Genomic DNA, 27,334 nt, shown 5'->3' on the forward strand with positions numbered 1-27,334 from the left:
CCTTTTGCCTTCAGAACTGCTTTAATTCTTCGTGCCAGACTTTCAACAAGGTGCTGCAAACGTTCCTCAGAGATTCTGGTTGGTTATTTGAGTTCCTGCTGCCTTTCTATCATCTGGAACCAGTCTGCCCGTTCTCCTCTGACCTCTCACATCAACAAGGCATTTTCGTCCACACAACTGACCGCTCACTGGATATTTCCTCTTTTTCGGACCGTTCTCTGTGAACCCTAGAGATGGTTGAGCGTGAAAATCCCAGCAGATCAGCAGTTTCTGAAATACTCAGACCAGCCCGTCTGGCACCAACAACCACGCCACGTTCAAAGCCCCTGAAATCCCCTTTCTTCCCCGTTCTGATGCTCGGTCTGCACTTCAGCAAGTTGTCTTGACCACCTCTACAAGCCTGAATGCAGTGAGTTGCAGCCGTGTGATTGGCTGATTAGCTATTTGTGTTAACAAGCAACTGAACTGTACCTAATAAAGTGTCTGGTGAGTGTACATAAGAGTATTAATGCTGTTCAAAAATTGGTTTGCTGATGATGGATGGATGGATGGATGGATGGATGGATGGATGGATGCATGGATGGATCGATATAATTACACATAAACTTATATGTCCCATGCAGAAAATTAAAATAGAAATAAAAATAAACATAAGAGTAGAAATAAAGTTTATCTATTTGCATATTTACATCGTATATGAGACTGATTTGTTGTATTTACAGTTGCAGCAATATTACAATGTAGTGTTCTGTCTTTCTGCTGGAGGTTCAATTAAAAAAATGCAAGAACTGTGGGTCCAAATTTCTGTTCAGCCTTCCACTGCACTGTCATTGCTTGAATGTTATATCTGGTTTTCTTCAGAGATGCAAGGCAGAGAAGCAGGCGCAGATACCATCTCGACATAATGCCAATGCTAACCAGAGGTGCATTCCTTCTCTGGCTAATAAAGAGGCTGGGCTGAAGAACCTGTGCCATGCTTGAATCCCAATGAAAGGCAGAGAGAGTTCCAGAAACCCATAGCAAAAACCTGTGAGCACTACAGAGAATCACTCATTCATGAAAAGCCTCGCTGCAAAGACAGAATGAATGGTGCTTAAACAATATTTATCAGAAACGGTGACAGGTAGCAGTGGACCATTTTTTCAGTCTTAGTTTGATCCATCTGAAGCCTGAATTTTACAGGCCATTAAAAACAGAAGATGATGAAAAGTTTTGATCTGGATTCAGTGACAAGGGGAAGTGGAAAAGGGCAGGTCAAACAAATGGGGGGAATTTGCAAGCGATGCCAGAATGTGATATGAAAGTGCACGGTGGAAAGGAGTTGGACTGAAAAATCAACGCTCAGCAAGGACAACTCAGACTTTACCTGGGCAGTATTTCAGCACAGAGCCCACATAGAGAAACTCGACGGCTTTCAAACAGCAGTCAGAGCAAAAGTGACTCAGGAATGTACTGCGTTTATACTAAGATATAAGATATCAAATGTCATGAATGTTATTTTCCTCACCAGAAATAACACAGCATGAGCTTCAACACTGTACCACATCATGAGGACTTTAAGGGAAAGGGGACGGAACATTAAAGTTAATGAAAAACCTTCAGAACACAAAGATCCAGAATTGTTCACCTACAGGGCCAATTATTGACAGATATTCCACAAAATCCTCAATAACTTTTTAAAAATTTTACATTTTTCGGTGTGTATTGTGTTTGCCTTTATAGCCTCCATTGTTTTAGGGAGACTTGCTTTTGGATTTTTAGAAGAAATCTCTGTTTTCCGCACCTTCAATGTTCAGTCTTAGCACTTGGTTGCATTTTCGGTCCCATCATAATCCAAATAATCCTAAATGCATTCAATAATGCTGATGTTATCTTTTATCTAACCCTTGGTGGTCTGTGGGACCCATTTTTAATGTTTACCGAAAGAAAAAATGATGTGGTTTATTATTATTTCAACCTCAGATTCTTGTCCTTTGCTCATTTTCTGTGAAGAACATATAAAATAACCCATTTCAGGGCTTCACTCTGTTCACCCCCCACAAATTTATATTACACATTTGGTGCTGGGCTGAACACGCAGGGAGTGGACAAGATGGCCAGGACAGGCTGCTGACTGGCTACAGCTGCTAAAAGCAGAACCCTATGCTGGACACCTCTGGTATTTTTGCCTAAATTATTATGGCTGTAAATAACAATGTGGTGGGTTCACCAGACCACTGAGTAACACACACATCAACACCACACAAGGGTTAATCACCAATTAAATTAATGAAAGGTGGCACCTGACCGTTGCACAATATTTTATGTCACTTACTAGCTAATTAATTATGTAACTACACTTAAACAGCAGAGCAAAACAACAGTAAAAACTCTAGACTTCTAAGGTTAATGTCTCCCCTTCATGTAGATGCGCAGACACAAGGGTGTGAAGCCCTTACTTAAATAAACCAAAGCCCTGCAGGTTTGCAGTTGCAGAGACAGCTTTCTGAGTCTTTGAGGGATTATATATCTCTGGCGCACACACGCATATGTGCATGCACCGTCTCTCATATTGCCAAGCCAAACAGAGTGAAATGTAGAGTTTGGTAGATGGCTTTGGTGTTTAAGAAAGCAAGAAATAGAGCTGAAAAAGTAACCGGCTCAATGTAAAGCATCCAGCAAAAATAAACGAGGGCCGATGGATACATGTGTGTGCTGTCTCGCGTGTCCACTCCTGAGCCAGGACACTGTTTTAATCAGCTTTAATCTCAGTGTCGGATCTGCTGAGTCAGACTGATGGTGGCAACAGTGGCAACTGCAATAACACTGTTGGACAGAAATTTCATATGCACTCAGGAAGCTACCTTTGGTTTCCAATACTGTGTGTGTGTGTGTGTGTGTGTGTGTTTATAGGTGTTTATGTTTTCTCCTTGGTCCAGGCCTAACAGGTAAAACCTTAATTATAACTATCAAATACCTCATTTTCTAAGTAAAGATAAGTTAACATATCCTCAACAGGGACCACATGTCTGCACACTGGTTTGTGATTGTTTACTTGCTGAATTGAACATAATGGAAAAAATCTAATAATAAAGTGATGCCTTTGTAAAAGGTATGGCATATGTTATTTCCTTTTTTCCCAATATGTTTAACTGAGCAAATAACTAGAAGTTGTGCACTAAAATCAGCAGAAAGGGTTTTTGAAGTGTGCTTCATGTGGAGGAGAAATCAACAAAACATGTCATTTCTCAGGGCTTTTTGCACACGACTCAAAGACTACCCTCTCTTTTATTTGTTACAGTTAAAACAGCCTAGAAAGTAAAAGATTCATTTTTCAGAGTCTGAAAAAAAGCAGCCAAGATTTTTAACGGAAAATTACAGGAAAGCCTCCAACATTCAGTATAATATTAAATTTACCAGTATTTCATTTGTCCACACTTTTGTGAACCCTACTGCCAGTTTAACTGTTCCATCCTTCCAGTCCAAAAAACGAGGGGTTAAAGCCGTGTCCTCTCAGCAAAATCTGTTCCCAAAGGAATGACTGACATTACGTTCCCTACACAAACCACACCAACACATTTTGGCTGTTTTGCCAAGTTCACTCACATGTGCATCCAACATTGCTAAAATAGATATCTCTGAGGAGATTAAGAGGAATGAGACGGTCAAAAAGTATGTGAAAATACAGGAGCTTCCAATATTGTTGGAGTTCATGAAATTATAAAATGATACAGTGAAAGTGGGACTCCTAACAAGCATGCTGGACCTGGTAGACACCAAAACTGTCCCCATCAGATAAACAGTACTTCTAGCAATTAGTAACTAGTAATTCACTCTTGAGAGAGGAGTTCCACTATTGCTTCAGATCTGAAAACATCGACAGGTGTTTTTGTCCATCCTTCCACTGTGAGAAGACGACTCGGTGCTGTGGGGCTAAAAGGATCTGTCGCTGTCAAGAAGCCCTTACACTTGCATCTGAACACCTAAACTGGACATCTAAGGCATGGAGTGTACATTTGCGATCTACAGCGATAACAAAACTGACGAAACACTAAAAAACTCTTCAAGGCATCGATATCTACAACCATCAGTCACGCATGGTGCAGGATCGGACAAGAAAATCTGAAGCTGGTTATTTTTTTTGATTGAATGCTGATACATACAAACTTCAATATATCAGACAATACACTCTGTAAAACATTTGACTAGGAAATAAAATATTCTACAGCAAGGTACCGACTGAAGCACGACACTAAGATGACCAAGACACATCAAAAAAGAAGGTGTTGTGTTTTCAGTTGAGGCTTCTATATAATTTCCCGTTTAATATGGGACTGTGACTTATACAAATGAAAAGGTGGTCTCTGAGTTTTGCACAGTTTATTTTTTTAGTTCCTGTTAACTGCTTCTAATCCTTGACTGTGGGCTTGATTCACTACAGAGTAAATCAGTGGAATAATCACCTTTACAGCCCAATCAGTACAAGTCCTGATTCACTGCATCAGAGGTAAGCATTGGAGAAACTATCCAGGCAGCCAGCAAACATTTCAAATTACATAGCAAAACAATGCCAGAGATTCTTATGGCCACAGAAACCAGCTATCTGCTCCCACATTTGAGAAACAGAGAGCATACTTTTCTCATTAGTTAGTGCGCTATTGCCCTGTTGAACTGTTGTTTTTCTACAAAGCCAAGTTAACATGCTCTCAGCTCTCACAATGTCCCATTCTTATGTAACTTTGTCCACAGCACATTCAGAGTCTACTAATTCATTAAAGTCTGCCCCAGAGTGGTTGGTGAGAGTGCATATCCACACTGATTAGAGAAAAATGCATCAGCATGCGTAATCAGAGCTTACTGTGTGATAAAAGAATAAATCTTACTGTATAAAAGAAGCTGCCTTTATTGATGGTTGCACTGCGATAGTTTCTGAATGCATACATCCACATCACCGTAGAAAAGGTTACTATTAATTTGGTCATTAGAGTAACAATAACAGGCGACCGAAGTGTGATGTACACTCCTATGTGTTTTCTTGATAAAAAAAAGGTAGTTCATGACACACAATGAAAACTATGATCCTAAGGATTTCTGGACGTGTTATTAAAGGGCAAGCGTAGAAAAAATTGCAGCTTTTTTCCCTCAGGAATAGGGTTAACTGTAAGAAAAAATCTGAAAGACAGGCTGTATTTCATCACCCAGTAATCTAAAAATATTTATTTCACTGTCTGTTGCACTGTACCACCGAATCATATGCATGTGCTAGCAATGGGTACAGTTATTCAAATGTATGCAGCAGTTAGTCCCGGCCACGCGAGCTGATTGGTCGAGAGGCGTTCTGACTGTGCTGTTATTTCACCATTATTTTCACAAATCTTGCATCACTCCGCTGAGACGCCGTTACTAAGCAACAAATCTGCCAGCTGTAGGAGACGCTCGAGCCATTTGAACGTTTTTTACTTTTTACTTTGCCACAAACAGAAAAAAACGGACACTTAAGACCACATTTGACCGACAGCCGATTTGGTCCGACTCTGAAGATGAGACGACACTAAATTCAGAAACTGTCGTCACCACTGAGCAGCTTTTCAGTCGGCAGCCAGAAATGAACCCAACACCATTCGCCAAACGTGTGGTCTGATCTTCAGAGTCTGACCAAATCAGACTGAGCCATAAAACAGCAATAATAAAAAGAAAAGCTGCTCGGTGGTGATGACCGTTTGGGAATTTAGTGTAAGGAGCTGGAGAATGAACTGTTGGCTGTGCAGCGAGTGGGCGGAGCTTGTTACTCTGACAGCTTTTGATGATCTACGGTGACCAAATCACAGCTGTGATGTTTTGATATAACACGTTCCCTCTCATGTTCTATTGCTTAAATATACAGACACCCAAACTAAGCGTAGTAGTTGTTTACTTATACGGATATTTGAATATGTCATGTACAGTTTGAAATAAAAAAATGATATAATGTTTACTATTTTGTCATTTTAAAATGCTTGCAAGCTTTTTTAATAAGTTATTGACATTATCCAAAAGACAAAAAAAATGTTAAAATACTCATCCCTACTGTTTTATGTGGTGCTTCGGCTGGTATGGATGTCCAGTGTAAACACAGAACACTGTGTGATCCCATCATCAGAACCTTGTTGGTACAACACATTACTAATTCAACATTACCTTCAATAGGTCTCTCTTCTGCACCAAAATGAAGGATGAAAGGGGAAAAGAAAAGGGGTGAAAAGGTCTCTGCCATGTAAACAGACCATAAACAGCTTCTGGAGCAGAGAATACTCATTGGGCATAAATCACTGGGGTTATCACATGGCCTTTCCCTTCCAGCTATTCTGCCTCCAGTGGCTCAAAACTTAAAAGGGTCTGTATAATCATTCTTCTTCCTCCGAATCATCAACAGTACGCTAATAACTAGATAAGCAATTCTTTTCCCCTTTCATAGGAGCTCAACTATTTGGGAGTGCAATGGAAGTTGGCCAGAGGCAAAAATATAAAACCCTATTCCAGGTGCGTACAGCCACAGCTCTGGGTGGCGCAGGGGTCAAAGTGCATAGCTGAGTTGGGTTCAGCTCATTCCATTTATCAAAGGGAATGTTGGGGCATGCTAGTGCTGCATAGTTTACCAAAAGGACTACGGTGCAAAGGAGGTAGGCAAGATCAACTGAATCCCATGCCTGTGGAACAGTCGTAGTTATGCATGTTAAATTACTGGCTAATATGCACGGTTGCTGGTTAATTTCTACCTACTAGTATACATGTATGTATACATATACAGATATTTAGTGTCAATAATACAGACTGATAACAACTTACCAGATGTTACCAAAAACAGCCAATGTGCCCTCCTATAGATACATATCACGACTGTCCAAAATATCTCTAAAGTAATGACCTTACAATGATACAGAGCCTGCACCCAAACCAGTAATCTGAGGTCAGTAAAATATGACCATGGGTGAACATGTGTACTATATTTCCAAAAGTTTTCACCCACCCATCCAAATCAGTGAATTCAGGTGTTCCAATCACTTCCATGGCCACAGGTGTATAAAGCCGAGCCCCTAGGCCTGCAGACTGCTTCTACAGACATTAGTGAAAGAATGGGTCGCTCTCAGGAGCTCAGTGAGTTCCAGCGTGGTACCGTGATCGGACGCCACCTGTGCAGCAAGTCCAGTCGTGAAATTTCCTCACTACTAAATATTCCACAGTCAACTGTCAGTGGGATTATAACAAAGTGGAAGCGATTGGGAACGACAGCAACTCAGCCATGAAGTGGTCGGCCATGTAAAATGACAGAGCGGGGTCAGCGGATGCTGAGGGGCATAGTGCGCAGAGGTCACCAACTTTCTGCAGAGTCAATCACTACTGACCTCCAAACTTCATGTGGCCTTCAGATCAGCTCAAGAACAGAGTCCTGACCTTAATCCGGTAGAACACCTTTGGGATGAATTAGAGTGGAGACTGTGAGCCAGGCCTTCTCGCCCAACATCAGTGTCTGACCTCACAAATGCGCTTCTGGAAGAACGGTCAAAAATTCCCATAAACACTCCTAACCCTTGTGGAAAGCCTTCTCAGAAGAGCTGAAGCTGTTACAGCTGCAAAGGGTGGGCCAACATCACATTAAACCCTATGGATTAAGAATGGGATGTCGCTCAAATACATGTGCGTGTGAAGCCAGACGCCTGAATACTTTTGGAAATATAGTGTATGTGAATTGGAGCTGGCAATATGATAAAATGTTATCATTATCATGATAATTTGCATTGACATACAATCTTCTGAATATAGCATGCGTATCATCCGTAGTATGTCATATAAAAAACAATGTTTAAATCAATTACAAAGACAAATTATAAAAGCAACAACTGTGCACAAGCTGCATAGTAGGATTATGGATGGATGTCACTGGATGTCAGCCTGTTATGCCATCTTATTTTAATAATTTATTTTGATCATTTGTTTCTTCTTCCAAAGTGTATTTTGGCAAACACTGAATTTAAAAAATCCTGTACCAATTGCAGCTCTAGCAGTGACTTATTAATATTTTTTAAATTATTATAATTAATATTTTGTCTCTTAGTGCTTGTTCACAAACTTACATACTGTCTATCATATGCCCTGATATATATTATAACCGTATTGCCCAGGCTTACTTAACCAGTTGATGAGATTGATCTGGGACTAGACAGCAACGCTGTGACCTTGTTGGCACTCTCGTGGCACCCCATTGGCGCCATGTTGCAACCTTGGTGTCGTCAGCGGTGGGAGTGTTTCCAGGCTACGGCTGTCTGTATGCCATGCTCGTAAACAGTTTCACAGTCATTCGCACAGCGATAAATCATGGCTACACAAAACACCTACCCTCGTAAAGAGTGGTGCGGTCCAGCACCAGATCAGCTTCGCCCTGGACCCTTCCACTTTGGGTGACTGCCGGGTCTGATGAGTTTTAGGGCCATTTTTTTTGTGTGTGTGTTAAACAGTTGTTTTCACATCTGTACCAGAATTATGTGACAAGCTTGAGCAAAGCAGTTATAAAACATCTTTTTATGAGGTCGAAGGGTGGCAAACGAATCATTTTTGTACTCATTTTCTTGCCCTGGCATCTTAATAAATTATTAAACATAACTGACTACTGCTCAGCATGTACACTGCCAATCAAAAACGTCGGAGCATCTTGCCTTCTTCACGGCTTTTTTTTTTACTGTTACTTTTTCATTACGGTTTTGGTAAAACAACTATTTGCAAATACTTTGGGTGTATTTTCTAACACTCAGCTTTATGTTCATCATAATGTCTTCCTTAGTATGAGATTTAAACCCTTTTAACACCTGAGGGGTCTGAATGCTGACCAAGAGGATAAATGAGTGGCCTTTGACAGTTTTCTCAAGGTACCACTGTCACTAATAACATCACAGATATTTACATGTAATGTTGGCTCCTTCTAAATATACCTATTTAGTCTTAAAAGTTATATTTTTGCAAAGCCAATGAAGAAATCGTGTTCATTTGTACTAAAAAACACATTTTAAAAAGCTTTTCACAGGCCATAAATACAGTCTGCTCAAGTTTCAAATAAGACCACCATCAAATTCTGAAAAGAATCGGCAGGGTCTTGTTTCACTGCTGTAACTCACACTGACATGTCAAGCTCTTTTATACTAAAAGAACACATTTCAGTCAGCACCCTTGCCAAAGCTAACCAAACCTCGAGCTTAGCGCGTCTTTCGAGCCGAGATACCAAAGGGAATTTAATTGTGTGTGAAGAGAATAAAACATCCAAACGTAAACACTGAGGCTTACAACTGTAGTCGCAATTACACGGCCGCAAATATTTGAATTTGTGGTTTTGACTAAGGAGTTTGTGATGGGCTGAACAGCTGCAGTGCTATGCTCAGAAGTGAGTGTGCTGAGAATTGCTCCAAATAGCAGGACTTGGTAATATGTAAACAGATCGTGTTAGTGAAAAAAATGAAATGAAATAGAGGCACGGCACAGCTCAAATGAAAGTATCCGTGCAGGTACCTGTATTGAGTTACTGTGATCTGGGCCACGGCTTTAAATGATTCCACATGTTCCTCACAGAGCACCGTTTCTCGGGCATCAAAGTACATGTAAATTAAAATGTCTAAAATACTTTTAGTGTGTAAAAAGTTATGAATGAAAGCATTGTTTAAAACTCTTGCAGAAACAGTCTACACTACACCCTTTTTCAACTTATGGTATGCAATCCACTGATGTGCCCTTTAAATGAAGCCTACCAGTAATATCTGAGAATGAAGTGAAACAAAACCTTAAAATACAAAGGACAACAATAATAAACTATTTCTACAATTCCACATCTAGTCGAACAGTCTAGTTGAGGGAACTGTGAGGAGCCCAGAATTAGAAGACGGGAGAGCACGAGAGGGACAATATAATGAAATGAGAGCTGAAAGGTGTGTCAGAGCCAGACCACGTAAAACCTTGAAGGTAAGAAGAAGGATTTTGTACTTAATCCTAGAACTAATAGGAAGCCAATGCAACTGTCGAAGAACAAGAGTAATATGATCTGTGCGCTTGTGGAGGTAAGAACCCTGTCTGCTGGGTTTTGGATGTACAGAAGACAGTTGGGGTAGTTTAGCTGGAAGGCCATAGTAAAGTGAGTTACAGTCATCGATGCGAGAGAAGATGAAAGCATTAATCAACATTTTAGAAGACCAGGCTATATTGTTTGAAACAAAACTTTCAAAATGTACTCTGGACTTCAGGTTGAAATATCCGAGTTGCAAAGACAACTTTGTATCTCCAACTTGAAAATGTCTGTTGGCCTTTATATTGTGAGTAAATTTCACAATAAATGGACCTAAAGAAATTAATGACTTAATTACTTGGAAAAAGGTCTGGGTCCATTGACTTCCATTAACATTAATTTATGTTTTTTTCTCTGTTTTGTAAAGCTACCATTTTGGAGATTGTTCCAACAACAGCGTTGTGTTTCACATGAACATCTTTCTACTTAATTACCCTCCATCTGTCAGACTAAAAAATATCCCTAACCATGTGTGCTTTGACCACAAGCTGGATAACTGTGGCAGTACTCTATGCACATTTGGGTAACATTCCAGTTTGCTTCTAGCGTATGGTGTGATTTGAGAGTGTGTGTGTGTGTGTGTGTGTGTGTGTGTGTGTGTGTGTGTGTGTGTGTGTGTCAGTGAGAGCGAACAGAGACTGAAAGAGAAAATGACCACACTGGTTTCTGGTGCTGACTCTCTTCAGAATGCATCACGAGAGAAATTCCAACGTACCAATGGCTCCAAATACCAAACAAATTCCATATTTCACAGAACCGCAATTCAGATTATTTATACTCTTGTAAATAGTCTTTGGTTATGCTGTTCATCTTTACTCTCTTTGTCAAATATGTGCCTTTAAGAATGACTGGCAACCTCACAATATGCAGGACAGAATTCTGACCACAGTTCGCACGGGTTATGAATACTGTATCATATTATTTGCTGTGTGCTCAGCATAAACAGAGACAGAACAAGAACCCCTACTGTACACTCTTGGGGCGTTTTCACACTTGTCCCCAACACCTGAGCCCACATCCAGGGCAGATTCTGGGTGTTTGGAGGAGGGGTCATTAACGCTGGTTTGCATTCACACACAGCTGTGGATCGGTAGCGATATTCCACTCCTGGACCTAAAACACTGCTTTCACACTTGAACAAATGTACCAAACTCACAGAGCAAGTGATTCTGGGCCTGGTAAAAAAAAAAAGCTCTAAAAAGTTATTTTACAGTCAATGGAATGGCGACACAACCTCAGGGATCCATCCCACTGGGAAATACATCCCAGTACTTTCAGTTAGGGGCCATAATTGTATGTTCCATTGCAATTATTTTATTATTTGTTGCATTGATTCTATCAAAGACTCTATAAGTCTTTTTATGCTTACTGAGTATTGGTACTCTATGATAAATAAATGTATGACATAAATTACTGTGCAAAATTCTTAGGCAGTCGTGCACATCATTTAAAACCACTTATCTTGGCGATAAATGCGCTTTTTCTTGTAAAAACACCATAAAACATTAGAATAAATGCAAATAAACAAATACAGTAAAATGTAACAAGAACTGCTGATTTAATTGAATGAAGTACTGATTAGCCAAACAAAGCACTGATTCAGTATTAAATCTTTTTCAGGAGCCTAAAACGTCTGCACTACAGCTTGTTTCGATTGGATTTGATTCCATTAAAATGATACCTAAGTGGACCTCACACAGCTGTGTAAGGGTTAACCCGACACAATGCACATTCCAGAGAGAAAACTAAATGTTTAATTACTTTCTATGTATTTCATGTGTTCTTTACAGCACATACACTGCAGTTAGGCTTCTGTTATCTATCCATATTGCCACAATTTTAATCAATATGGTGTGTGAGACAGTATATTAGATCTCTCATCATGGTTGGACGGGGTCAAAGTGGGGGCTAGTAAATTATTTCACATAAGAGTGCATCTGCCTATATGGCAACTATTCCTGATAAATGTATATTAGTTAGCACTAGCAGGGAGAGAATGAAAGAGGGAATGAATCCGGACGCTAGGCTCCAGGGCAAGTAGGGGGAGATCACTTTTCCTCACTTTTCTCTATCCAAAGCCTTGTAAAGAAATCCCCACTGGAGAAGGCCATGAAATGTAGCCCTTGTTAGGCCTACAGAGCACCAGGCAGGGACTGCCCTATTAGCCCTGTCTCTGCTTTCACTCACACACTTCCTGTTGCCACCAAGCTCAGCAGACTGTGAAGCTCTGCTGCTACTGCCACATCTCACACACATATACACTTACAGATGCCCACTTGTGCCGGCGTTCCCATAAGCCACTATATAAAGATGCATACAGTGATAGCTGGTAATAAGGTTCTACACGGGTGCTTGAGTTCTCGGTTAACCACTCAAAGTGCCCATTTTCGAATACTGAAATCAGAACGTTTGTTGTGTTCTATCACATCAAAAACAAATCCAATTTTATGTTTTAACAGAACTGTGAAATATGGAAATTTGGCCTGGATGTGACTGAGAAGGTATGACTGTCTTTTATGGCTAACTAGGTTAGACTGATGCTGGGCCTAATATAACACAAAATAAACGTACTTTTCTTTACAGCGCTCTGCTTATGCACCGTTCTGACCAAGTATCACTAACACTACACATCCCAGAAGTCCACACTCCACATTTGTACCATGACTTGTGGAGAAAAAAAGGTATATTCTGGATTTTAACAGCATGCCAAGTCAAAGAACATGTCTAACATCATCGTGTTTCGGTACAAATTGGCTCATTATTGGAGGTGTGAGATTTTTTTTCTTCATTTTGTTTACGTCTAGTTTTAAACCACGGCTTTATTTACACCACCTTTCAGCATTATTCACATTATTCCTCACCCCAACACACCAGATCCAGCTCACTATTTTCATATCCATCTTTGTGTATTATCGACACACTAATACTAAATAATATGACATTTAAAATGAAATAAACAAAATTCAATAAAATTCCATTAACATTAAAATCAAACATTTTCCCAAGAAAATCGCAAAAAATACTTTCAAAAAGTTTAAAAAGGAACAAAATAAAAACACACCAACAAAACTAATGCGCAGGTTTCCTGAGGTGTTAAACATCACCAGTCATTTTAATACCTGATACATCGATTGGAATTGTTCATACTTTTCCATCCCTCCTTAAAAGGCACCAATAAGGAAGAAAGCTGAAGCACGTGGACGGCTTCAGAGTCACCCGCTGAGCTGTAAGTGCTACGGGAAAACATTTCAAATACTGTGCAGGCTGCTGATCATCATCAAAGGAGGTTAATATTTCCTTATTCCATTTTAGTTCAACTTAATTACACCATCATTTTCTCCCACTACAGAACAAAATCACCCCTACCACCACCACCCTCTCATTTTTTTCTGTCTCTCCTTCAGCTAATTCCTCTCCTCTTTTCCCGTCTCTCTCCCAGATAAGAGTACTAAAGTTCCCTCTGCGTACATTCTGGCGTGTCAGGACTAAATGAATCACTTGTCAGCCATTAGCTAACCGTGCATGCTTATCAGAGTTTTACTAAATCACATTATCACACTAATCACAGGATATCTGACTAAAAGGATAACTGACCTCATTGGTCACCTCTGATTGCAAGAAAAGCCATCTACAGGTCATGTAATCCTCTCTTCACACGCCGTAACTCTTTTTAGGCCATCTTTCACTTCATTAAGCTGTGATTATTCCTCTATATGTGTTTAATACATGGGCAACAGGCTTATGGATTAATTGGCACGTGTTTTGCAATGAAGTCAACCAATTCGCCATTAAGTCTTTAGTTATTTTGCTATACTGCCACTTTGTTATGCATTCAATTTGCCTAATGTATTAATCTACGTTTGAGTTAAACCCCACAGTATCTGCACCTCTGGTTTTTTTCCAGCTTTAAGTGAAGATAAACAAACTTCCAATGTTTTTCTTTTTTTGCAAAGCAAGACTGAACACACAACAACAACTTTTCATCCAGTTCAAATAATAAAAAGCTACTCTTCCAAATAAAAATGTGCCATGGATTGAAAGCTTATGATCTGCACTTCTATGTCTCCATTTCTATGACATTTGAGTGAGAAATAATTTGAGAAAATGTAAGGAGAGACAATCCACTGCATATTTGCCATGAGGACACTAGAAAAGTTCATGTAAAGCACAGTGAACATTTCAGTGTACATGTAAACACGATATGGAACCAATGTACTTGATTATATATGTTTAGTACAGAACCATACTGAATTGCTCTCTATATATAAAAAATAAATGAACCAATTTACAGAGAAATACACTACTGTTCAAAAGTTTGCGCTGAAATGTTATAAACTAGACATCAAAATACAGCCTAAAGTAAATACAACTCTAAATCCTCGCTGTCCCTCGCACAAGACTCTCGACCGTGGGCGGCAGGTCTTTCAGTGCTACTGCCCCAAACCTTTGGAACTCTCTACCTCAGTCTCTTCATGACTGCGCTACCCTCTCTTCTTTCAAAGCTCCACTTAAAACCTTTTTTCACAGCTCACTACTCTTCTTCTTCATAGTGTTAGGGTGCAGGTGTTCTTTTCCCCTTTGCTTTTTATAGCATCCTTGGGTTTTGGCACCACATAAATTTAAATGATTATTATTATTAAAGATTCACTCACAATTTAAAGTATTTTGGGAATGTCTAGAAGTTGTAAAAAAAAAGTTGTAAAAAAAGTTGTAAAAAGCCATTTTTACAAAAATAACAACTACAATTACCTACAGGGAGATTTCCTCGAAAGAGGCCTTGAATATTCTGTTGTGACTCCCGTTAGGATGAAGCAATTTGAACCAAAGAAAATAAAATACGCTACATATCTTGATGTATGTGCAACTGATTGGATTACATGCAATGCTGAAGGTGATCTCTGTGTTCTGCCAGACACATGAAGGGGTACGTGGGGGCTGGAAGTTGCAAATGGAGGTTAAATGTTGCGATAGCTGTCCGGCGCCTACCTCATCGCTCCAACGCAGGGGCAACCCGGCTTGTCCGAAGTTCCATATACTGAGGAGCACATTGCACCTTTATTTCGTTCAGATTGCTTCACCCTACCAAGAGCTATTACAGAATATTCGGGGCCTCTTTCGAGTGAATCTCCCTGTATTTGTAGTTATTGCTTGTCATAAATTCATAAAACATAGCTGTTTGATTAAAGAGACTTAGGCTCAATCCCATTTCTTCTTTTTACCCCTACCTCTTGTTTTCGAGTGTCATCCTAACCCCTTGGAACTGAGTTACAGGGCAGTGGTTGAGATCTTCCGTCTGAAATGGGACCCTCAAATAAAAACAGCATCACTTCATTACCAGCGCCGCTCTGTAGGCGACGCGGCCCGTCTGCAGGGACAGCAGAGGAGGGGAAAGTTCAGCTCCTCACTGCTGGGCTTTAGTTACATTTAGGGCTCATACGCCTTCAAAGAGGGGGGCGATCATTTATTATCACCCCCCCTAATTCTTCAATGATATGAAGCTGAAGTCAGAGATTCTCCAGATTCTTGTTTGAATTTTCCCGTTCCACCTTAATGGAGCAGCAGATACGTTCTGGCGCTTCAAACATTAGAACTGTTGGACTATTTAAGGTGGAACAGGAAAGTTAGCTATCTAGCTACCGAGACATTAGCATGCTATTAGTGATTTTTATGCTTGTTATGAAGGAAACGACCAAAATACACTGGAATGACGTTAAACTAAGATAAGATACAGTGGTTATAGACGTGAACGCACAAAACAGAGGGCTTAGGGCTAAGTGGTAGGGGCGAGGGGTGAAATGGGATTGGGCCTTAGTCACAGCTTCTCAGATATGAGATATTCTGTGTATTAGTTGTATATTCCCGGCTCGTATACGGCTTCCTCAATTATCACAGAATCATCTAAAGCTCCATTTGTCATCAAAATGTTCTCAATTTATTCAGCTTTTTAAAAATTACTTCTAACCTAGCAGCATCTTTTTGCTTGTATTTGGATCAAAATATTTCATATTACTGGAAACAGTGATTCCAAAATCTTGAACCATAGCATACAACTCAAGTGACCAGTGGAAAATGCAATCACGTTTGTGGATGCCATTCCCTTAATCTATCACCATTGAGTGTCAACAGCCCAAGTAATGCGACAAAGAGCCCTAATCGCTTCACTGAAGAGGTGTTAATACCGTCCACAGACAAGATTCATTTAGACGAGCCAAAGGTTTGTCAGCATTTGCTTATGTACACAGCTTTAGACAGAAGGTGACATTCTAGACCCTCGGTCAGATTCCTTCCAAGCCTTTCTAATCAGACAGATCTAACCTCAGTGATGGGTGTTTAGTTACACTGGAATTGCTAACATCGTCACCCAAGCATTCCACATTGTCTTTCACCTGGCATATGTAAACACGGCCTGTCCTGTGGAGGGGGTTTCCTTATCTTATCAGCGTTTTGTTTCTGGAGATGTAAACAGATGCTTTGTTGGGAGATGCTCAGGCTGCCTTGGTGACCACACTCTGAAAGAGGGGGAAGCCCCGAGATGCAGCAGTGTGGATTTTTCTTCTTGTGTGTCCATTCTTTCACCTTTAGCAGTTTATACCAGGTACTGCAGCATTGGATAAATTCAACTCAAAGGTATTTGGTCAAAATCTCTGGTGTCCTGGGACTGGATCATGAACATTCTGGCTCTGTGATCCAGCTGCCAATCACACTGAGCCTCTCCTGCAGTGGTAGAACTCACTTCATTCAGTTCACGATGCTGGGTTCACGTACTGATATTCTCTTTTGAACAAACTTCAAATAAAGACAAATTATTATAATCATGTTATTCACAAATTAATAAAGACACTAGAGCTGGGAGGTGTGAGGAGTGCTGGAGTGAGCTTTTGATTTGTTGGTCATCCTCAAAATTTGGTGTTTGGACAATGCAGTTGCATTAGATAGCATAACAAATAGAACATCCTTTCTCCATGATTCAGTCAATGTACATTAAAATTTTTGAATCGCAATAACACAATAGTGTCACAAAAGAGTCGAGCATTTCTCAAAAAATAGATGTTTAAAGTTTACCTCTTCTTCATCGCCTTAAATCCTCACATTATTTGATAGGTAATCAGTATTAAAAAGAACAAAGTCAAATAAACAACAATGAACCGCGCATGGCCTTTCAAAGATTCCTAAACACTTTTAGAGAAAAAAAGATAAAACACCACATAAAAAAAAAATCTAAAAGCACTTTGTGGCAAAACACATATAAATGCATGTCATACTGTTTCTTTCCATTAGAAACAACAGTAAAAGAATTTAACACATGCATCATTATCGTGCCAAATTGCCAACTACTCCCTGCCAATTCAAAAAGAAAGAGTTTAATTGAGGAATGGACTGCATATTATTATTGTTGATGCTGGATCAGATATTGTAGGGAAAAAAAAGACTGCATCTGATCCAATCGTGTAACAAATCTAACCTGAAATAGCACTCACTCGCATTGGGATGTGAAGTTTTTAGCTGTGTACTTCTTTCCTTTGGGGTATTAGACTGTTCATTTAGTACTGAGCATGACAGCCCACTTTAGAGTACTTAAAAAAAACATAAAAGCTGCTCATTTTACTGCTTAGTAGTTTTAAAAAAATCTCATCAGTATCAGCTAATTGTCACGATTGGCCCCTCCCAGTCCTGTCCATGTGTTTGTGTTTTGGTTTAGCCCATGTGCGTTTTGTTTTGGTCCAGCCCCCTTGTTTCACGACTCCACCCCTGATTGTTTCCACCTGTCCCTCATCAGCCCTGTTGTATTTAAGCCCTGTGTTTGCCCCTTGTGTTTTCTGGTCTTTGTCTGAATTGTGATCTGCTGTGTTGGATGTTCTGCTTGTTCTGTTGGATTCTGGTATCTGTCATGTCTGCCCCCCCGATCACTCCGTATTGAACCTGGACTGTTACGACTATGACCCTGGATTTGCCCTTAATAAATCTCTCTTATCTCAGCATGTGCGTCCGCCTCCTTGCTCCCCGTTACACTAATATTCAAGATTTCAGTATCAGAAAAGAAAAAGTTGTATACCATGTAAATAATAGCAGACATTACAACTTGTGAGTGGTGAAAAAGATGAATCAGAACCAAACCTTGTCTGGCAGTATTGCTCCTATAAGAACATTTGATCAATTTAATATGAAATTCTGGTGCACTCTGAGACTAAACTACATGGGTAACTACCGTAGAATTATTTAGTTCACTGAGTTCAACAACTATGCAAATGCGGTCATGTCTGAATATTCTAATGTGTTCTAGGTATTTTGATTTACTTGCTAAAACCCTTTCGCTTCTCCTAGGAAGGTTAAGTAGTCAGTGTGAACGACATTTGGCAGACATCTTCTTCTGAATCCCCACATTTATTATAAATCGAGGCCATTTAAAATGCGGTTACCACAGTTCACAGAAATCAACATGTTCTACATTAGTTTGAGACAAAAACTAAATGGAACTGTCTTGGTCACTAACAATGTTAACACATCTACCACTTTTCACACGTCGTTCGGCAACTAATGAAGAAAGAAATCCAAATACGGGAAACTGAAGCCAACTTTACTGCCCACGAAACATGGCTCTCTTTTCCCATTTGGTTAATGTTATCTTGGTTAATAAGTCTGTTGGCCTTTAAAAATGGATTCTTATATGTGTGGATTGGCTGAATAATGACTGTGAAGTGACACTGTGCTGTGTTTGGGAGTGAGGAGGTATTTTCTTAAAGAATTCTCTGCTAAGCAGATCTTCTCCTCCAAAAATGAAAAACTCTTCAAATCTACACGATTCACACAAATGACATATTGAGAATTTACAATGGTGGATTTTTGCAGAAATGTGACAGGTTTGCAGGTTTATTTACTGTTTATCATACTTTGAACTAGTGAATAAAAGTAAATGTGTTTGGGAGAGCCCACTGCATAAGATGATCTAAGAATTTAGCTGTGAATCTTTTTGCAGAGAGCAACTGTAACAGGCAGCAAGCACCTTAACTTCAGCCAATTTATTCTATTTGGAGCACCGTTACGCAGTATGCCCTCTCAGAAACAGACTCCAGTGACTTCATCTTTCTCTCAGGGCATTTGAAGATGGCACTCTATTAAACCTGGGTTTTACTGCATGGGTGTGTGTGTGTGTGTGTGTGTGTGCATGCTCTACACACCATCATTAACAGTAAAAGTGAAGTCATGCCTTTGGAAAACTGGGAAACCTACTAACACGCTTTAAAATCCTTTTATACCCACCTATAATACACACAACTACAGCTGGAGCAGGGAGATTTTAGCCGTGGGGAGAAGGCAGTGATTTTTGCACTATTCAAGCCAGAATCGTTTTATGAGAGGACGTTTTTGTGACATAGTTTGTCGGCCTTTGACAGGATTACAAAGCAATTGTTTAATTAAGCTGTGATGTTATTGGTAACAAAAGTTGTGTGTAACGATATCACACAACCTTAACTGTCCTATTGCTTTAATACAACAGTTAAATAAATAGTAAGAAATGAATGAACTGGCCGTGAACGCGGCGTTTAATATGTTTTAATGCTCAGTTTCTTCCTCCAAATTATAGCTCCTTAACGAGCAGCTCGTTGCTGTGTCAGAGTAATAAACTCCGCCCACTCGCTGCTCAGTCTGCTGTAAGCCCCGCCTTTTGAGCCATAAAACTGACCCAATATCAGGTTCAGCTCAGTTTGGTCAGTTTGTCCAGATCAGTATTAATGTTGTTTTGTTCCAGCCGGTCTGTGAAGCTTCTTACAGCCCGTTTAGTTTGGCGAATGGTGTTGGGTTCATTTCTGGCTGATTCCAGGTTGTTTAGCTGCTCTTCTGTCACAGCTGCCGACTAAAAGCTGCTCAGTGGTGACGACAGTTTGGGAATTTAGTGTCTCGTCTTCAGAGTCGGACCAAATCGGCTGTTGGTCAGATGTGATCTTAACAGCGTCCGTTTTCTGTTTGTGGCAAAGTAAGAAGTAAAAACGCTCAAATGGCTCGAGCGTCTCCTACAGCTGTCAGAGTCGTTGCTTAGCAATGGGGAGTGACACAGTGTTTGTGAAAAACGGTTAGAAAGCTTCTCAACTAATCAGTTTGCGTGGCCGGAACAACTGTTGTATAATAATACAATATATAACCATAAGTAACGATAACAACACAATGTGCCTAGAAGACGATTCATTCCACAAAAACTAAATAATTCCATAATTATCAGACTGTAAAAATACAGACAATTACAGATCGGGTCAGTAATCAATTAATCCTGAGTTCCTACTCAGGAATACCAATGTAGTCTGAACAAAGCACAGACTTCCTCCAGTCTCCTATACTGACCATATGAACTCTCCAAAGTTCAGAAGGTCGCTGGGTTTTATAATAGTTTTCATTATAGTTTCCAGTCTGGTTGGATTTAATGATAAAGAGACTGCAGGGGTCTATAAGTGATCTGCATTCTGCTTGGATCACCAGCAGACCTGGTCAGTGAGCCACTGCCCCTCTTATTCTCTTTCTCACCGTGGTGGTTCTGATAGTCTGAACGTCAACATGCTAAGCCCTTTCCTCACTGCACAAGTGCGCAGCTCACAATGAAAAGAATTTAAGTCATTTGTTCTAAGCAGCCATAATCAGATTTGGGGCTCATTTCATTTAATGTCAGCTCTACTGATGATGTACAGGTGACCTCACACTGAACTGTGAATGAAGGGAAAAACGTACTGGTCGAAAGCTTATATATGCCACACTGAATTTACATGATTTGAACATGTACATAATTTATATGAATAAAATATATTACATTGACACAACTGTATCTTTTAAAATACTTTTAGCAGTAATTGTGTTGATGTAATATATTTTATTCATTAGAAAATAATGCACACATTTGTGTATGTTACTTTTTTCAGTGTAGGAGTATGAATAACATTAGCAAGCCCACAAAGTAAAGCACAAAGAGATGGATTTTATGGTTTCAACATTAAGCGTATGGGAATGAAGTCAGTTTTGAGGACTGATATCCAAGATTATTTTCTGAAAATGATTCACTCTTTTTCACTTTCAGGACCAAACCCATCTCCTAAGTTCCTCAAGCCCTGTTAAGACAAAATTACTTTACAAGGGAAAGTGGAGTTATGTAATTATTACTGGTGTTAATCAGTGGTTTTAGTCCTGCCCGAACATGCCATGTCAGTCATTTTTACTGACTAAGTGCTCCTGCGTCAGCACGATTTTGGTGTCTTAACTTTAGGTACTTTCCTATGGAAAACTGAGTTTCTTAGATATGGGGACATTTACTTGTGTTCTCTGATGAAGCTCAAGTAAGGTTCTTACTATCATTTACCTGTAACTGCTGCACTATTTAAGGTGGAACAGAAAAATTCAAATTAGATTCAATGTCTACATGCAAAGATTTTTGCCATTCCAACTGAATACATTCCGATTACAAATGAAGACGGTGTTTATGCTCCCTCTACTCAACAATCTTATCTCCGTTTACATGCGCACTACAACTAATCCGATCCAAAATGACGCGTATGCGTGGACATCCACTTAGAGTAAACGTTACCATGACAGCGAACATCATGTCAGCCCAGTCAGAGGGAGATGAGCAGCAGTGAGCAGTGCTTGTGTTTTTAATTACTATCACTGCCGTCTTCTAAAGATCAGAGCATAAACTTCGCCTCCTCTGCAGACCAGTTTCCGCTGCTGTCATGTTGAACGTTATAAACTTTCACTATGACATGATGAACATGATCAGAACGTACTTAAGCTTTCTGATTGGGAATATAATCAGATACAGGCGTTTACAAGGATATTATTCTTCTATTTAATAGATTATTTACAGGATTACCCACCTCGTCCAATCAGACTGAAACTGTCCGAATGGCCTCAATTGGACTATTCCAACTGAGGTGTTTACATGGATTTAATTTATTCCGATTGACCTATTAGTCGGATTATTAACAAATTATTAGCCTGCATGCAAATGTGGCTACTGTTCTCTGTTGCTAAAATTCAGTCAAAATGTAACATTACTGTCTTGTCTCACGTGTACAACTCAGAAGGTAAAGGTTTCAGAAAACATGATTTTATACAGTGAAGCTGACTGCTGTGAATTCCCAAGCTAATGGCGATGCTCATTATGCGCTGCTTTCACTTAGAACAGAAAGATAAATGGTTAGGTTGCTTAGATAAACAAAATATTGGCTAAATTAAATGTTTTAACATCTTCTCGGCTCTTTTCTGGGGTATAGGTGGCACACAAATCGAGTGGCCACTCGCATCTTTGTCATTTAGACTGAGATTTCTTATCCCGTATCTTCTTAAACATTACAGAACTCCCCATGGAAAACTAATCCTGTCCAAATAGAGTTTTAGTGCCCAAAATGTACCAGGTGTTTTGTGTGTGTTTATACTGTGCGTATGAAAGGGAGCAAATACAGACGAAACCAACCTCGTCACCACATAATCTCTCTTAATCTGTGTGACGTGACCGCAGGGTTTATTTTTTAGCAGCAGTGTTTGCATTTGGGCTGAGAGTTATTTTCTCAAGAACACCCTGCAACACTTCTGCAGGTGGATGTGTCTATTTCTTTTGATGTAGGAAATCACAGGTGCAGCTGTAGCGTATTTCAAAAATCTGTGCACCACAATAGCTCAGGGCAGAGCCCATTCCACGGTGAATTCAATCCCCCAAAATATGTTTCCTCTTTCATTAAAATAGAATTTAAACCAGTGTGTAAAATGTAAGACAAACTCCTAAGCAACACTCGAGTTGGATAAATTGTACGAGAGAAGACTGTGTAACGTGGATTTGTAGTATAAGTCTACAAATTCCCACAGACAGCTTGGACTGAATAGTACAAAAGGTACAGCTCAAACAGTAGTACCCACCTGCTCCAAAAGCAAAGAAGAAGCTTTTGTCAGGGTGCTCCTCCAGCAGAGCTTTGACCCTCTTGCCCATTCTCTCATTGCGCTTGTAGATGAGTTCCTGCCGGAAGTAACTGTCAATCTCCTGAGCTGTGATTTGCTCGCTGGGAGGCAGTGTGGCGTTGTTAAAGTTGGGAACCTGAAATTATGACAAAATAATGATAAGGGAAATAATACTAGACTGGCGTTTCGGACTGGTCCTGTTCTCTCTCCCTGTTTGTGAGAGAACATGTGGCAGCAGCTGAATCAAGGAAGCTGTTTTTTTGCTGGTACTGCAACAAAAGTATTGACTATTTGACTGAAAAAAATTGGCCTCTATTAATATTCCAAAAACATATTACCATTGGAGCAAATTCTACTGTAATAAGAAATATTACACAAACAGTGTTTTCATTAGAAAACCTCATGTGATGTTGTGATACTATTTTGGAAAACCAAACATGCCATCAGGTGCTAATATCTCACTTTGTAATAAGACCTTGACTGACCATTGCATGATACGGCAGCCCATGTTAAGTGTTTTCGGATGAAGTGAGCAAGACTAAGATTACATAACGTGATAATCTCTTACAATTTCAAACAACAAACAATTATTTTTACAATAACAATTATTTCAAGCCATATAAAAATATATCGACCAATATATATCAGACATTTTAGGTTCTTCAAGTTGGTGAGAATTTTCATATCCCTAGTGTGTTAACATGTTTGTATACCTGTGAAGTGTCATGGTTGAAAATAATGGAGTTGAGGTCCCCACAGTTGTAGTGCTTGATGAGGTCCTCGGTGGTGTAGGGCACCTGCAGACTTCCTGCCCGAAGGCTCTCCTGCTGAAGCAGAGTCTGATTCAGGGCAAATATCACCTACAACAGACAATAAAAGTGCATAGTTCAGTTTATCAGTTTGGAGGAAAGGCAGCTCTAATCTTCTAATTCATGTGTTTATTTGATTTCATTCTGTCAATAAAAAGTAGGTGCTGAGGTAAACATTTAAATTAAAGTTGCTTTGCCTAGTTGCTGAGATATTGTGGTCTAATGATGTGATAAAATAAAAATTGAATATGTTCTGAGACTCGCGGTGGGAAAATAGTGCAGCAACAGGTGTTTAAGGCAGAACACTGGCCTGAGAAAAGACAAGAAGATCCAATTACAGCTTACCACAATATCGGTGAGTGACAATGAACTCTGATGCAGAATCAACAGAAAGACAACATTTATTTCAGTTGGTATGGTATAATGCTTTCTCTATAGCAGCACTGCAAAGTGAGCAGCTTTATTATATTACCCACTATACCAGATATGCAGGTAACAACAGCATTTCATTTTCCTGTTGCTATGTTACATTGAAAGAGTTTAATTAATGCAGGCAAAGAAATGTTTCATCTTAAATCAATGACACAAAGTATTATTATGTGAAAACAATAACATCAATTAGCATTAGTTCTTTCTTCTGGGGCTTTGATATTTGCGATAAGGAATGACCTGAAAACTCTAAGATCTAAACAGTATTCATTTTCTCGCCCCTCTTTTCTTGCTTCCAAGCTTAGCTTGGGAACAAAAGCTCTAAAATCGCTCTCTCTCGCTCTCCCGCTCTCTTCAAAGTGCTAACATCAGGGAGTCTTCTCAGAGATCAAAGGCAATGTGCAGCGTTTCTTTCAATTAGTTCTACTTCTCCTCTTTTTGTTGGTCCTGTTTCGGGAGCTAGCTCTTGTCTCACCATGAAATTCTCCAGTGTTTACCCACTGGCCCAGCCTGTGCTTGTAGACCCTGATTACATAGACACATAACGCCCCCCCACCCCTCGCAATTCTCCAAGCCCCCTGAACCCACCCCACCCGGACCCACTCTTCAGATCCTTTCTGACCGATCACTCACAATAGCTCTCCCCTCACCAAAATAACAAGTTTATTTGTTTCCTGACAGGGAAAAATCAATCATGCCGCCACCCACCCTCATGAACAGCACTCTGTGGAACATTTAGCTGTACAGAGAAGTGATGCATGAATTTAAGAGTCTTCTGCTTGCAGAAACACACACACTCACTCTCTGTAACTCTCTCACTCTCACACACACACACATGCACACTTGTGCGGCTGGACCCTTTTCATGTCCTGTGATGACACTCTCCGGCCCTCACTGTCATTGTTTCAGGGTTTCGTCCTGGACAAGAGGGCAAAACCCAGCAGATGCCTTCTTGTCTGGGACAAAGAACTAACCCCCCTCTTCCTCCACCCTCCTCCGTCGGCCTCTTCTCGACTCATACTTTCATCCCTGGCCCATCAAAGCGTCCTGCTCTGCATTTGAAAGGGGGCCGGCTTTATGCCACTCAAATTAGCCTATCGCCACCCCGCCAGCCTCAGCAAACGCCACAACAAAAAAACTTTCCCCATCTGCTCCAGGGCCGAGAGTCCATCTTCGAGGTTTTTTTTTCCTTTCTCAGAACCCCCACCTTTCCCACCCTGAGCCCCTTCCTTTCAGCATTTTAAATCATGGTACTGTGGGGTTAAGGTGGGGGGATTTAGGGGCACACTTTTAGAGAAAGAGTGAGTCAAAGAGAGAGAGGGGGTGTGAGCTAAGAGAGCTAGAAGAAGGAGAAGGAGAGTAAGAAAAAGATGAAGAAGAAGAGTCAAGTTGAACTTCGTCCTGTGATCCCGCTCTGTTGTGTCCAAGCTATGTCCGCGGATATGCACACACTATAGACGCTATAGACGTACTCCTCACGTGCTCCCATCAAAGAACGGTGTCCCTGTGAAAGTCAATAATTCTTTGTAATGGAAATCAGAAAAGAGGGAGTGGATGATGACAGAAAAGGATACAAGAAGAGCGACTCTGTTTCAATGCTTGCAGATGAACTGTCATCTGTTGATAAAGCAAAGGAAAGCGGGCATTGTGGGACGACTCACTGAAACACTGGTTGACTGTATGGGGGGATATGAGTAGATTTATTAAAGCTGATGGACCTGTTGCGGTGTTTTGTTTCCAGGCATTAAAAGGCAATATGGATGGCACTGTCAGTAAGGCTGCTTAACCTGTTTAATTCATCCTCAGTTAACTGTCTGGTGCCTTTTTCCTTTTATCTGTAGGCTGACATATTCCACTCAATGCCTGCAGTGGCCAGGCAACTCAGTGCATTTGGCAAAGTCCCAAGGCCAAATGAAGACTTCTAACTCCCCCCTTTCTCTCTATCTCTTTGCAAAGGCATGAATGAAAGACATAGATGTTATCCAAGAAACCCAAGACTGCATGCTTTTGCCTCAAGACAAGGTCACTTTAATGGATTCACAATCCTTTTTAGATACAGAGACTTGCTGGAGCAGAAACGTTTCAAGTGCCAGACGTCTTAATGGAAGACAGTGACCATATGTTGTTTGTTTTGGGAAGGTTTTACAGTGACCCAGGACCAGTGTTTCTCCAAATCCTTCACCACGCTGATGAAACAAGCTGACCCCTTTTTAGAGAAAAGGAGAATTAGGGGAAAACTCTCTATTAAAGTTCCTTCACAGACTAGCATTGGTGCTACGGATGGACAGGTTGTCCTGTCTGTCAACACTGCCAGTGGTGGACAACTTCACAGTCCCGTGCTAATGGACGTACTTAAGGACATTAGCCTCTATTTTTCTCATTACATCATTCTGTCTTGTGTTTTCCCAGCAGTTAGGAAACACAAACAGCCCTTTAGGCCAGGAAAAGCCTCACGCACGCACATGCTGCCCAGCTGGTGACATCATCGAGCTGTCTGATTGGCTCCTGTTGTCCAGTCTGTGAATGACGTTTGTCAGACCACATGTATTTCCCACGCTGCACTGCACTGCACATTGGTGTTCATGCTAAGAGCTCAAGACTGCAATGACATCATGTATGTTCTTCCTTCTAGATAAGCCTTGTGATGTTGACACAGAAAAGCCGAGACTAAGCATTGTGGGCTAGGTCAGGAGAGAAACGTTAGAGTATGGGAGTAAGCTAATTTAAACCAGACTCATGTGGTTAGGAAGAGAGGATGAAAGGAGAGAAACAGAGTGAGACCCTCTCTCTGTGGTTAATGGGTTTGGTTATTTATTATAAGCACTGTGTATTTGTATGGGTTAAAGATTAACTAGAGGGAAAGGGGTGTTTTACAGCAGTGGGAGTTTGCTGGAGCATGACTATTGGGGTCGGGGTGAAGTCTCCTGTGTAAATCATCAATGAGCAAATGCTTTTTCTCAGAGTGTTGACCTTTGCTAAAGGTCTTTAGTCTTAAAAAATAAAAAAATCCTAAATGATTGCTGGCTTGGATGAACAGCTCTAGGAAAAAAAAACGTTTAATTGGCACTGAATCTTTACATTATGTGGAGGTTAAAAAGGTTGTTCA

The 27,334-nt window shown here is 40.3% G+C and overlaps 1 protein-coding gene across 1 annotated transcript in view; it reads right to left on the minus strand.

Moving 5' to 3' along the window:
• trabd2a (TraB domain containing 2A) overlaps positions 1–27,334 on the minus strand; it is a 74,611-nt gene that overhangs the window by 23,717 nt on the left and 23,560 nt on the right. Inside the window, exons 3-4 of the mRNA XM_017717396.2 lie at positions 23,704–23,850; positions 22,952–23,126 (exon numbers count right to left, since the gene is read on the minus strand). Coding sequence (XP_017572885.2) covers positions 22,952–23,126; positions 23,704–23,850 — 322 coding nt within the window. The remainder of the gene's footprint in view (positions 1–22,951; positions 23,127–23,703; positions 23,851–27,334) is intronic.

This window comes from Pygocentrus nattereri, chromosome 23 (genome assembly GCF_015220715.1).
Source record: "Pygocentrus nattereri isolate fPygNat1 chromosome 23, fPygNat1.pri, whole genome shotgun sequence".
In the NCBI taxonomy this organism is placed as follows: Eukaryota; Metazoa; Chordata; class Actinopteri; order Characiformes; family Serrasalmidae; genus Pygocentrus; species Pygocentrus nattereri.